This window comes from Apodemus sylvaticus, chromosome 3 (genome assembly GCF_947179515.1).
Source record: "Apodemus sylvaticus chromosome 3, mApoSyl1.1, whole genome shotgun sequence".
Lineage (NCBI taxonomy): Eukaryota > Metazoa > Chordata > Mammalia > Rodentia > Muridae > Apodemus > Apodemus sylvaticus.
In genome coordinates this window covers 58312723-58326924 of record NC_067474.1, presented here as the reverse complement: position 1 = coordinate 58326924, position 14202 = coordinate 58312723, and the positions used below count along the sequence as shown (strand labels likewise).

Below are 14202 nucleotides of genomic sequence, written 5' to 3'. Positions count from 1 at the left end.
GCTCTTTTTGTTAGTGCCCCAAGTCACAGGCCTAGATAGTGTCAGGAATTGTTTAATGCTAAAATTACAGGCTTTTGGCAAGTATGTGGCACACTCCCTGAAAACACAGTGGAGGAGGCATGCCCCAGGCTCTCAGTCCGAAGGCCAGCTTGGCTCTGTCCAGCAAGATGTCTCCAGCCCATGGAAGGCCATCTGGCTACAGCTTGAGTTCACTGGGCATCGGCTCCCCTCTTAGGCCAGCCAGCAAGTTGTTAGCCGCCAGCAAGGACATGGTGTTGCGAGTCTTGTAGGTGGCGCTGCCAATGTGGGGCAGGATCACTGGAGGGAGAAGGAAGCATTGGTCACAGGACAAAGGCTCGCCTCAGCACTCCTACCAATGCACCCTCCGCCTGTGTCCTCCTACACTCAGGGAGGGTAGATGTTCCCCATGAACCCTGATTGGGGTTCAGAGGAACAAGAGCTGAGACCCATTTGGTTCTCCCATCTTCCCCCTCCACCACCACCAACACATACAAGACAGAAGATTTGAACCCTTAAAAATATAGTAGGCAACAGGGAGTCACTTGATGGTGAAACTAGGCACCAGCTTAGGAGCCCAGCAGTTACCACACCTGCACCCTTGAAAGTGGTGGCATAGGCCTTCTGAACTACATAGGGCTCCATGAGGGGATGCTGGGTAATACTGTAGGTGCCTCTGGTTCCAATACAAAACAAATGATGAAATTATCTCTAAAGAGCTGCCTGCCTTCCAAAGCTGTATGGCTATGAAGTGGGGATATGGCTAACTTTCCTGGTTGTGGACAGTAGCCCTCACACCACAGCCAATGGTCCTTGTAGGCTGGCCACCGTGACTGGGTCAGGAGGATTGCTAAGGGCTGCAATAATGGGTGCCTTCACTAAAGAGGCAGCAAGGACATGTCCAGAATGTAGAGGGACATCCAGAGCTCCGATGCCTCTCAGGAGGCTGGAGACAGAAACAGAGGAAAGGCAAGCACTGAGGCCAGGGTCTCGGAATACTCGGAATACTCCCAGATACCAGCATCCTCAGGACCGTTAAGTACAGTCTCAGGCTGCAGTCCAGACCTGACAACCAGTGGCCGACCCTCCAGGAGACCATAAACAGGAAACTATAGAGCAACTGCACTTGCTGACAAAGTAGCAATAGGGCATGCCCAAGAAGCATGCAGGGCCCTCGAGGACAAAGGGGGACAGAAGCTCAAAACGCCTAAGGCCGAAAAGGGGTCTGATGGCCGGTGAGCCTAAGTGCTGGAAAACCTAAAGCCGGACGGACTCCTCAGCCACAACGTGAGTGAATTGTTGCTAGAAACTTCTGGTCGTGTCACTACATACACTGCCAACAGCCTTTTAGAATGCCGTGTTTTCCCCATGAGTAGCGACAGGAGTAATGCCAGCCTCCCTTTAACAAGCCCGTTCGCGTCTTGGATCTGTCTGGGAACAGAGACCCAGCTGAGCACTGCCTTCCTGTTAAACGTCCCTCACTTTATTATTCTACACACTCCTGTGTAAAACACAGAACTCCTGGCTGGGTTCGCATTGCCTCAGCTAACTGCACAGCCAGGCCTGCTCCACAGGGCAGCTATGCATCTGCACCAGAAACGGTTCTTACCGCAGTTCTTGAGGGTCAGCAGGGGGTGGCTCAGAGGCAGTGGTTCTGGGGTGGTCACATCCAGTCCTGCTGCTGCAATCTGGCCACTGGCCAATGCCTGGTACAGGTCTTCCTGGTTTACCACATCTCCTCTGGAGGTGACAGCAATGGGGGAAAGAATCAGTCACCTTTACAAGTCACAGAATGCATTTTTCCATTCACCAAGCACCTGCACCGACTTCTAAGGCAGGAACATCTTAGAAAAACTACAGTGAGTCTGAATAAGAATGCTTGTCTTGGCCAGAGCCCTGCCACTCACTAGCTTGTGACAGAGCTGATAATGTCCTATGGGGCCAAGAAAACCCGGCTTCCAGGAATTCTGGGGGATGGGAATGTAATACAAGCACCCTGCACACGCAGGGCCCAGGAGGCGGCAGTTGTGTTGGGTTTGCACAAGTGCTCCTGATATAGCTGGCCCCTAGACTGTGGCCAAGAGCCACAGAATACCTGCATCCATGGGAGCCACCAGTAAAGTCAAGAACTGGCTTTCTGGAAACTTCATACCGTGCACTCAGTGGAGCAATGGACTATCCACCATGCAGAGCCCTACACAGCCTGAAGTGCATCCTGGTGCCGAGCAGGTGGGAGCTAAGGCTGCCGTGGGCATGCCCTGCTCCACTTTTCAATCCCACACCCAGGTCACTCTTGGCTGCTAAATGTTGGTAACTTCAGGTACCACTGGAATTAGGCAAACACTTCTGGAGCACATGAACCCTTGAGGTGGTTTCACCTAATCTTTCTCAAAGCCAATTTAAGGGTCAAAGAAGCTAGATATGGTGGCACACACAATCCCAGCCCTCAGGAGGTTGGGGCAAAAAGATGACAAGTTCAAGCCAGCCTTGGCTTGAGTGAGGCTGTCTCAAAAGCAAGGGTCAAGGGTGCTGACCAAGAAGGAGTTAAGGAGGCAAGGACAGGGGCATTGTTCCATCATAGGGTCACTGCCCTCAAGTCACCCATGATAGTGAGTTTTAGGGTCTGTGTCCCCAAGCCCACACAGGTTCAAACCATCAATGAGGTTAAGCCAGGCTCAGTAACATGGAAGATAGGCCTCTGAAGGACCCTACAAAGGTCCCACCCTCCACAGCAGAGGGAAGCGGGCCCACTGGAGGGCCCTGGTGACTTGTTCCCAGAATCACACTCCCGTGAGCCAAGCTCTGAGCAAGGTTGGGCTACTGCAGGGAACCAGGGCTGGGCCTGTGCTGACTGATCTCCCCCATCTCTCAAAGGGCCTTCCTGTATCAGAGCTGTTGGTTTACAGAGGTTGACCTGTCATCCTGAGCTCTCCCATCACCAACCAATAGAGACAGAAACTCCCGATCACTGCCGTAGGCACAGCCCTCTCTGGGAGGGCTAGGGGACTCAGGAATGAGAGCAACCCTGGGCTACCTGCTGATGTTGACAAAGACAGCTGTGTTCTTCATCTTCTGGAAGAAATCCTTGCCGCAGAGCCCCCTGGTAGCGGGTGTCAAGGAGCAGGAGACTACAATGAAGTCTGACTCCGCAGCCAGCTGAGTAATAGGCACTGAGAGGAGAGAGAGCTTCGTCAGAGGCTGACCTCCAGTGGGGGGCAGCAGGCTGGCAGAGACCAACGACATGGGGCAGCTCCCATCTCCACAAAAGAAACTCCCAGGATTCCAGGCATGGTGGCACACACCCGTAAATCCAGGACTCTGGAGACTGAGGCAGGAAGGCTACCTTGATTTTGAGGTCAGCCAGAGCTATATAGAAACACTATCTCAACAAAATCAGAGGGGCTGGAGAGATGGGTCAGTGGTTAGAGCACTGGCTGCTCTTTCAAAGGTTCTGTGTTCAGTTCCCGGCAACCACATGGTGGCTCACAAGCATCTGTAACGGCATCTGATGCCTTCTTCTGGTGTGTCTGAAGACAGCTACAGTGTACTCACATATGTAAAATAAATTTTTAAAAAACAAAGGAAAAACAAAATCAGAGGGCTAGGGAGATGTCTCTGTACAGTGTCCATTGCATGAGCCAGAAAACCTGAGTTTGGATTCCCAACACCCATCTAAAAATCTGGGCAAGGCTGGGCAGTGGTGGTGCATGCCTTTAATCCCAGCACTTGGAAGACGGAGGCACGCAGGTTTCTGAGTTTGAGGCTAGCCTGATCTACACAGTGAGTTCCAGTACAGCCAGGGTTACACATAGAGAAACCCTGTCTTTAAAAACCAAAAAAGAAAAGAAAATCTGGGGCAAGACTGTAGCCCCAACTCAGGAGAGACAGAGGCAGGTGGTTCTCTGGAGCTCCTGGCCTACCACGCTAGCCACATCAGTGAGTTCTAGGTTCACTGAGAGAGAGACCAAGTCTCAAAAACTATGACAGAGGGGCTGTAGAGGCGGCTCAGCAGTTAAAACTATCATGAGAGCCAGAGTTGGGTCCCAACACCCAGGTAACAAGCCACAAATCCTAAGTATGTCTGCAGTATTAACTCTGAGGTGGGCAGACACAGACCAGTTGCCAGGGTTTCTCACCTACATGAGAAAACTTCAGGTCTAGGACTCATGATGGAAGTCTGTGCCCCTGACTGACTAACACGTAAGGATCACGGGAACCCCCAGACACCTCAAGGTCCTGCATCCTGTCTGTAAATCACACACACACACACACACACACACACACACACACACACACACATACATACATGAAATTCAGAAGTCAGGGTTTTTTCTTACCAAACTCTGCCTGAAACTCTGCTGCTTCCTGAGGCTTGGGCTGGCGCCCCGCATAGAGAAATCTCTGGACACCAAATGGTTTCAGTCGTCGAGCAATGGCCTGACCTGGAGGCAAGAAACCCTTCTATGGCTTGGTCCCACCTTCCAGAGGGCAAGTGCAGGTGACCTGTAGAGGTGGGTAGGTGGGTCCCTTTTCTGTCTTAGTGGGGCTCAGGCTGCCCCAGTGTGACTAGTCCCCAGCCAGGACACTGCCCTCGGGGATCTAGAGGCAGTGCCACATTCTGTAGGACTGGCTTACACTGGCTTCACACAGTCCCCGTCATCTTGACGGTCACTTACTGACTCCAAGAACTGGATGTGGCATCTCTGAAGATGGGTTCAAGAAGTCCTCTGCTCTGGGGACATAGCCCTACCTCATTTGATGTTTGGTGGCACTGCCAGCTGCCAGCTGGCCCCACAGGACCTACCAGAGTTTCTCAGGCATGCCACATATGTGGCACTTGGGTTCTCAGACATGAACACACCCCAGGTTATTGAACTCCAAGAAGCTGCAAGGATTGCTGGCTGTCCAGACAGGTCACCTTCAGTCCCCACCCCCAAGCTGCCTCTGTACAGGCAGGGTGACAGCACCCTAGCCTCCCACCAGCCTTCTGAAGGGACAGCACTGGAGAGGGAACCCTCAGCTGCCAACTCCAGAGTGGGAAGTAGCCCGCCTTCCAGAACCCGGGTCCGAGGTTGGTGCAGGCTTTCCCACATGACCAGCCCAGCGTCTTATAGCCTTTGTGCTAATTAGTAGAAGAACCGTGGGTCTAGCAAGCTGCTCCCGCAAGCTCAGGGAACTCTTGAGATGGCCTTTTTATTCAGTTAGCCACATGCACGGCCTCTCCAGAGGACACCCATTGTCCAGGCCTTGGGGTCTCAACCGAAAGGGAAAGCTGGAGAACCGGCAGCGGGAGCCTCACCTATGCGCCCCAGCCCCACGATGCCAACAGTGCTCTGTGAGAGTCCGTAGCCGCACATCCATAAGGGGCTCCAGGAGCTCCAGCCGCCGCTGTGGGGAGAAGGAAGGGTGGTGAGCAGCCAGACCTTGGCATGAGATGAGGGACCACAAGGGGCCTTTGTCTGAAGCTAATTTTCTGCTTCCAGGTCATAGGGCAAGAGTGGCCGACAAATGGACGGCTCCTTTGAAGCCAATAGGATCACAGGAGGTGAAGCCACAAGGGAGCTGGGAAATGTAGGGCAGAGCTGAGGCTGCACCACCAGGGAGTGCAAAGCAAACTTAGACTCAGGGCTCCAGGACAAGTTCTAGGATCACACCACACAAAAGCTGACCTCTAGGGGGCACACTGCGGCCCCGCGTGGGCCAGACCTGGGCTTCTCACCCAGAACCCTCACACCTGATGGGAAAATGCTTTCTCTGTTGTGCCCACAGTGTCCCCGACATGATGCCCCTGGGCATTATCGAGCCAGATCCCCATTCCTCACATTGAAGAGCCATGCTAGCGTGGTGTGGGCACCTTGACTTCAAAGCTAGTCCCCTAGCCTGTCAGCTTCAGTAGCGGGGTGGGGGGGGGGGGTGTGCAGCAGTACACTCCAGAGCCACTCCACTGCTTCCCAGTCAGCAGAGTTTGTTTCTCCCTAAGCCTCATCTCTCACAACTTCCCTTCCTGTTCCCCCCCCCTTTTTTTTCCCCCCCGGATGGCTGAGTAGCATCTTTTTTTTTTTTTTATTTACATTGCAAATGATTTCCCCTTTTCTGGGTCCCCACTCCCCACAAGTCCCATAAGCCCTCTTCCGTCCCTCTATTCTTCCATCTACCCCTTCCCACTTCCCTGTTCTGGAATTCCCCTATACTCTTGCACTGAGTCTTTCCAGAACCAGGGCCCACTCCTCCATTCTTTTTGGACATCATTTAATTTGTGGATTATGTCCTGGGTATTCAAAGTTTCTAGACTAATATCCACTTATCAGTGAGTGCATACCATGATTGATCTTTTGAGACTGGGTTACCTCACTTAGTATGATGTTCTCCAGCTCCATCCATTTGTCTAAGAATTTCATGAATTCATTGTTTCTAATGGCTGAATAGTACTCCATTGTGTAAATATACCACATTTTTTGTATCCATTCCTCTGTTGAAGGACATCTAGGTTCTTTCCAGCTTCTGGCTATTACAAATAGGGCTGCTATGAACATAGTGGAGCATGTGTCCTTATTGCATGCTGAAGAATCCTCTGGATATATGCCCAGTAGTGGTATAACAGGGTCCTCAGGAAGTGACATGCCCAGTTTTCTGAGGAACCGCCAGACTGATTTCCAAAGTGGTTGCACCATCTTGCAATCCCACCAGCAGTGGAGGAGTGTTCCTCTTTCTCCACATCCTCGCCAACACCTGCTGTCTCCTGAATTTTTGACCTTAGCCATTCTGACTGGTGTGAGGTGAAATCTCAGGGTTGTTTTGATTTGCATTTCCCTAATGATTAATGATGTTGAACATCCTTCCTGCTCCCTTTAATGCAGCTCTCCCTACTCCAGAGACGAAGCCTGTCTGGACAGGGCTGCCGAGCGCTCGGGCCTCACTGCCGAGCACGCCTGACCTGCCCAGGTGTCCACTTACTTCTTGACTTCCTCTATGGCCTCTGGCAACCGGCGGCAGGTGGTGAGTAGGAGGGAGACGGCGAGTTCTGCAGTGGCATCTGTCAGGACACCTGGCGTGTACCCCACCCGGATCCCGCTAGGAGGCAAACATCTGGTTGTTAACATCAGCCTCAAGTCCCTTCACCGGTGTCCCCCCAATGGTCATTTCCATGATGTCCCACTGACTGCCAGGAAGCTCAGAACTATAAATGGCCCTCAATCCCATCACATCCCCCTCTGGGGCGTAAACGAAAAACAGAAGAGCGGGGCTCACAATCTGGAGTGAGTGACTACCCAATCACCCGGAATTTCTTCATTGGAAAAGGAAGTCAGAACACTGGCCTTTTCTTTTTCCAGGATATCCCAGAGATCAGAAAGGACAGCAACCATGACGGGGTATGGTCACAGGCCACCATGGCTTCTAACTTTCTGGGTTTAAGTGGTTTGTGCACATGTGGATGTTTAGCATCGGCCACCTGGACCTCTCACAGAGGCACATGACACCAGGCAAGCAGAGAGCTCCCCTAGCCCGCTCTGCCTCAGCCCCACCCCAGGCAGGCGTGGTCCAGAGTCCCAGCTGTACTCACCGCGACTTGATTTCATCCAAAGCCAAGTGATCCACCCCCACAGACAGGGTGCTGACCACTCTGAGGTTGGCTCCTATTGTGCAAAAAAAAAAAACACGTGTCTGTCCTCATGGAATTCAAACCACCAGGTTGATCCCAGGAATACCTACTTATCATTCTTAGACGAAGGGAAGAAACTGCTATCTCTGTCCCTAGTAGTAAGCAGACCCATCTCTGCCGCCTACAACAGGAGCTCAGGGAGTGTCCTGTTCCAGTTGCAGAACATTCTTGGTCTTTTCAGCTCTCTCACTCTCACCCATCAGTGGCCTTGGGTTCCCTTTGGTCACATCAAAGGCCTCTCCCCAGGGACACTCTGGAAGCGCTGAGGCGGCTGGGGTGTGACCTCATGGGCTCTCTGTCACTAAGGTCAAGGCCAGGGTGAGAGTGTTTCTGCACTGAATCTGGCGGCCTTAGGTCTGAAGTGTTCCGAAATTGCCACGACTCAGAGGACGATGTGGTTCTCCCTATCCAGGAATAAGGCCTGGGGCCACAGCTGCTGCACACACACTCGATGGGCGCCCATCAGCGCTGGGCACAGACAGTGCTGGGCCCTCTGCCCTGCAGCACACAGGCCCAGGGAGATCTCAGAGTCACAAAGCAAGGCTGTGGCACAGCTGAGAGGGTTCAGAGCTCAGGATACCTGCCTCCAACCCTCATCCCCCACTCCCACTCAGGCCTCCTGAGTGGAGCCTCCTGGGAACTTACAAGCCAGACCACGAACAACAACTCATGCCAGGTGGAGCTACTGCTGGGGATGCCCCTCAGAATCAGGAGGGAATACTACAGGAAAAATACTACAGACCAGCAGCTCAAAGGCTGGCTGCAGAGAGCTGGTGTGCTCACCCGACGACCCCCTCCCCCCTCTGAACTTTGCTCAGGACAGCTCAGGACATACCTGCAGCATCCAGAAGTTTCTTGTCCACACGGTCAGTGAGGCGGCAGAGCAAGCCATGGGCCCCCACCACACCTTCCTCCAGATCCTTTCTGGGGATGGGATCATCCGAGTTCCACTGCTCCACCTCACAGCTGAAGGAAAGGGAGGCCACTCAAAGGATGCAGGGCGCCTCCTAGGTCCCATAGCATGCACAGCTGGCAAACATGGCCTTTCGCCCGCTATGGCCTTAGGCTCGCCAGTTAAGGTCACCAGTGGAGAGCCTCAGAACTGTCAGGAGTGTAGATGGAGGAGGGGGTGAAGGGTTGCCCAAGTGAGGAAAGCTGACAAGGGCGGAAGGCTCCCCTGGCCATGGGAGCACTTGAGTGCTCTTCCTCAGTAGCCTGAAGGGGGAGGTGCTTCTCCACTGAATTCAGAGCAGTCCTGGTATGTGTACACAGTAGGCACTGGACGGTGGCTGTCAGGTCCTCAGGTCCATTTGCCTCCACTCCTCAGCACCAAAAGTAGCAATAAAACAAGTCCTTAGGAAAAACCGTGCTGTGCTAGAAAAATTTCAAAACAAGTCAACACATCCCCCAAACCATCAAAATTTAATCCCAGCACTCAAAAGGCAGAGGCAGATGGAGCTCTGTAAATTCGAGGGCAGCCTGGTCTACAAAGCGAATTCGTGGATAGGCAAATCCTGTCTCGAAAAATAGAAAACAAACAAAAATTGTCTGCTGAGCGCTCTCACCTCCTCCCAAACTGGCATGGTAATGCAAAGCTGTCAAGACAAAGTGACTACCCTGCAGTGGGACAGGACTGGGCATAGGGGTCAGGTCTGTCACCTGGAACGGAGTGACCCCAGGCCAAGGAACAAGCCTGTGTTTTCAAGTCGGTGATGCAGAAATTCTACAGCTGACTTCACTGTGTTGGAAGGACTGGGAGTCTGTGTTCACAGCTCCTGGCAAGGCTACCCACTAGACAGGGTTCAATAGGAAGAGAACAAGTCATCAAATGTCCCCATTGAGTATCCAAAGGGGCCAGCCAGTGACTGTCATAGTCCCTGAACACTCCTGCCTGCCAGCTAACCTCAGAGGGTAAAATTCACGGCCTGGACCTTGCCCCATAGGCAAGAGCCTGGAGCCCGCAGCAAGCCGCCACCCGGAGAACTTTCTCTAATATGGCCCCAAACTCCAAGTCAGCCCCTTGGGGACACAGCTGGCAACCCCTGAGCAAAGCCCCCAAGCGCCAGCTCCACCCTCTCGGGTCCTGGCTCCACCTTGCCTGCCTGCCAGGCACCCGGCTCTTGAGAGGTGTCCCCCAGCCCCGGGACAGCTCTGGAAGCCCCAGCGGCACGTCTGGAGACAGCCGATCCACCCTGCGCGGACGCAGGGGTGGCTGAGGTTGGGTGGACTGGACAGCGTGCCAGGGGCTCAGCTGCAGTCCCCGTACCGACGCGGACGCTTACTCTTTGGCCTGGGCGAGCGCAGCCCTGCCCTCGGCCGGCAACGGGCCAGTGACGAACACCTTCATGAGTCGCGCCGCTTTCATAAGACCCTCAGCAGCAAACACGAACCAGGCTGCCTTGCAGAAGGCGACGGAAGTGTGGGCGGGGCCGGCGTTAGGGGCGGAGCAGGGGCTGGGGGCGGGGCCGAGTCGGGCCCTTGTCCATCTAGTGTGGTTGCTGTGGCTGTAGCTCTGCAGACTTAGTGTCAAGGAAAGAGGCCCTGTGTTTGTGTGGGTTGACTGTAGAAATTCAAGAGCCTTCTTGGGCGTGTGTGCTTTCAAGAGTGACTTGGCCTCGAGACTGTTCCAGACAGAGGTTTCCAGTTAAACACACGGAATTCTAAGCCAAACCTGACCTGAATGCTCTCAGGAGGCTGAGAGAGAGGGTCTGAATCCACACATTATAACTTTAATACTTAGGATGATTCCCTACACGCACTTTACAATTGTAATGATATTTTAACCCATCACTGGCCACCCAGGCAGGCTGGACTCCTGCTGACTGTCTGGAAGCAGTTCCTGAGCAAGACAGGGACCAGGTATGCTGGGCTGTGGGTAGATCCGGGGTTTGCAGGTAGACAGGACTGAGTCTGGATCTTGGCTCTAACCCTTTTGAGCTGTTTGACTTTGAGATGACATCTGAGTCCTAATCTTCATTCCCACCCCTAATTCTCCAGGCACATCATGAGGATAACATTTCCACTGAAGGTTGTTTTCACTACTGAACTGGGTGCTTAGCCTGAGGGTGGCAGAGCTCATGCTGTAGTGCCCAGCTGTCTGGGGCTAAATGCCCGCTTCACCACTGTAAGTAATTATTAAACTTTGTGTGCCTCAATGCCCTCATCTGTACAATGGGGATTGTAGTAGTACTTGGCTCTTGGCTTATTGAGAGATGAAGTGTATACTGTGCTTATAATAGATTTATAATCCAGCATTCAGGAGGTAGAGGCAGGTTTGCAAGTTCAAGACCAGCCCAGACTTCAAAGCTTGAATTTGCCAGAATTATATGTCCCTACATCACTTCCTATTGCCATCTGGGTCCCTGCCAAGTCTTTACACTGACCTCCCTGTCCTAAGTAATACATTAATGTCTCCCCTACTGACCCTTATGTGTGTTGCTAAGTCATTGCAGGGAAAGGAAAGGTCCTGAAATTTGTCAAACATTGACACAAGGAGGTGTTTTTGTGCCCCCAGGCCAGGCCTGATGGGCTCTGCTCAGCTCTCTCCACATACCCAGGACAGGCAAGGAAAGTGGGCACTGGATATGCATGTCAACAAGGGGTCATGGGTCCCTCCTTCAAGGCAAATCGTCAGCTGACCTTCTGAAAACAGAGCATAAAGCCAGCCAAAGGGCCTGCAGCCTGCCTTCCACTTCAGAGGCTAAAGCCAAAGAGCATCGGACATCGACAATGTTTATAGAGGCCTTAGCAAGCTCAGGAGACTGTGGCAAACACTTTTCCTGGAAACGCCTGTGGCTGTGTTTCCCCAGTCTACAGACCAGAAGCTGAGGACAAGAGTGGGAGAAGCCAGGCTGGAGAGATGGCTCAGTGGTTAAGAGCACTGACTGCTCTTCCAAAGGTCCCTAGTTCAAATCCCAGCAACCACATGGTGGCTCACAACCTTCGGTAACAAGATCTGACTCCCTCTTCTGGAGTGTCTGAAGACAGCTACAGTGCACTTACATATAATAAATAAATTAAAAGAGAGAGAGAGTGGGTGGGAGAAGCCACTTAAAGTCACACAGCCACTAAGAGACAGTGCTTGGACTCAAGCCCCAGCCTTGGCTCTATTCCCCACGTTTTGCCACCCAGAAAGTATTGTAGGAAGACCAGGTTTTGGCACAGGCTTGGGAAAACTCCGAGGCAGCATTGTGGTTAGAATCCAGAGGTGGGCACTAGGTGGGCACCAGGAGACGATGAGGAATGGCAGGCTGGTGTGGGGACTGCAGAGGAGGCCAGGCCAGGAGGGGCTTATGGCCCTGCAGCTCAGTGTGTGGTAGCTTCAGGCTGGGGAGCCCAAGGTCCTGGGTTCGGAAGCAGGAGCCTGCAGACACACTGGTCGCTTACCGTGAGCCTCACCAGGAACTTGTCACAGAGGAAGCCTTTGTCTCTGTCCCTGGTCATCAGTTTGAATACAGTTTCTCTTTCTCATGATACCCATGCTCAAAATGGCATTCAAAATGGCCTGCCACCGGACTTTCATTTCACATCCTGATCAGCTGATGTCCCTAAACTTTTTCTGGCATCTGTGTCAGCTGTTTGCCTCCAGCTTCAGGCCAGCCAGTATGGCCTCTGCAGCCGCTCCAACCCTCTCCTAGCCACTGGTAACCTGCCTAGATCGTTATGTGTAATGTGTGAATATTAGAAAGACCAAGTCACCAGTGTGGTGCCGAATGTTTGGAAGCTCAACTCAGAAGGCTGAGGCAGAACTGTCATGAGTTTGAGGCTAGCCTGAGCTACAGAGTGAGTTCATGGCCAGCCTGAGACACAAGGTGGGACCCTGCCTCAAGAAAGTAAGGAGGGGGCTGGAGAGATGGCTCAGCAGTTAAGAGCACTGACTGCTCTTCCGAAGGTCCTGAGTTCAAATCCCAGCAACCACATGGTGGCTCAAAACCATCTGTAATGAGATCTGACGCCCTCTTCTGGTGTCTGAAGACAGCTACAGTGTACTTACATATAATAATAAATAAATCTTTTTAAAAAGAACAAAAGAAGGAGAGATTAGAATTTATGATCACCAGTGGCAAACTATGTGGCAAAATGGGGGATAATTGGCAACATAAAGTCAATCCTAATCTGTAAATTCTGACACTGTAGAAAAGCATGGCTCTATGCCTCTGCTCTGACATCCCGGAGATGTTCCATTTGGACCATGCTGTGTCTATGGTTCAACATGGGACCTTTCCCAAAGGGCTAACAAGTTACTCAGCAGCAGCAAAGGTTGTGTAAACACAAAACGAATGTCTAAGATGCAAGTGGCCCATGGTGCAGGGCCGTGGAGAAAGCAGCATCTCTCTACGACCGCCCACCAATCGTTTTCATACCTGTGGTCTCTTCTCAGAGACAGGCACTATTCCTAGTTTTCTCTTCTTCTTCTTCCTCTTCTTCTTCTTCTTCTTCTTCTTCTTCTTCTTCCTCCTCCTCCTCCTCCTCCTCCTCCTCCTCCTCCTCCTCCTCCTCCTCTTCTTCTTCTTCTTCTTCTTCTTCTTCTTCTTCTTCTTCTTCTTCTTGAAGTGTTTATGCTAGGCAGTGGTGGCAAATATATTTAATACCAGCACTCCAGCACTGGGGTGGCAGGGTCAGGTGGATCTCTGTGAGTTCAAGACCAGCCTGGTCTACAGAGCGAGTTCCAGGATAGCCAGAGCTATGCAGAGAAACCCTGTCTCAAAAATTCCACCAGTGCCACCACCAATGATAGACAGATAGATAGATAGATAGATAGATAGATAGATAGATAGATAGATAGACAGACAGAAAAGAAACAAAACTCCAGTCCCTGGAAGATAAGTTTCCAGTAACCCTGACTCAATGACCCCCAACCCCCGGAAATGTACAGCCTTGACCCTCTCCTTGCTCTGATACGCCTGCCTAACTGCTTTTTTGTTTCGGAAGCCTGCTTGTGCATAGTCAAGGGCTCTTTTGAGGTTACCTTGTCTACCTAATCGCTGCAGGACAGAGCAGCTCCTAGCTACCTTGTGCTGATACTCACGTTCTTCTTGTGGTTTGTCCTTTAAAAACCCCTTCAAGCCTCACCCCCGTTCTCACAGCAATCTCAGGTTGGGCTTGGAGACTGTTGTTCTGGAGTAATCAATATATCTTTTCATTATAATGTGATTGAGTCTATGGTCTTTTCCCAGGGACCAGGAACTCTGTAAGGGTTTGAGCTTACATAACTTTATCTGCGTAAGTCCCTAGAAGCAGAATGACTGGGTCAAAACTGTGTGCACTGCAGAAAAGGAAGGAAAATCATGAGCACTAAAATTCTGATAGGCCCTGCCAAATGCTCTTCATGAAAACCATTCAGTTGAATTTCCTAACATGTATAGAAGTACTCATTTCCCAGGGTTCTAATTTTAAATGGTAATGTATTATGATTTTAATTTTCAGCTTTCTTGAGCAAGGATGAGCCCTTTTGTACATTTAAGAGCAAATGTGTGGCTAGTGAGATGACTCAGGGGTTCAGAGCAGTTGCTGCTTTGCAGAGG

General features: G+C 51.8%; 1 protein-coding gene across 2 annotated transcripts; it reads right to left on the bottom strand.

The window, feature by feature from the left end:
- Positions 1–36: 36 nt before the first annotated feature.
- Grhpr (glyoxylate and hydroxypyruvate reductase) lies at positions 37–10102 on the bottom strand. Of its 2 annotated transcripts, none has more exons than XM_052176409.1 (9): positions 9961–10102; positions 8514–8644; positions 7580–7652; positions 6973–7089; positions 5318–5406; positions 4356–4521; positions 3053–3188; positions 1628–1758; positions 37–318 (listed from the first exon to the last, which is right to left on the bottom strand). In XM_052176409.1, exons 1-9 carry the CDS (start codon positions 10041–10043, stop codon positions 252–254), a joined length of 993 nt encoding a protein of 330 aa, XP_052032369.1. In that variant the 5' UTR covers positions 10044–10102; the 3' UTR covers positions 37–251. The 2 variants fall into 2 exon arrangements, with proteins under 2 accessions (XP_052032369.1, XP_052032370.1); XM_052176410.1 differs by having other exon boundaries at positions 4356–4460.
- Between the last annotated feature and the right edge of the window lie 4100 nt (positions 10103–14202).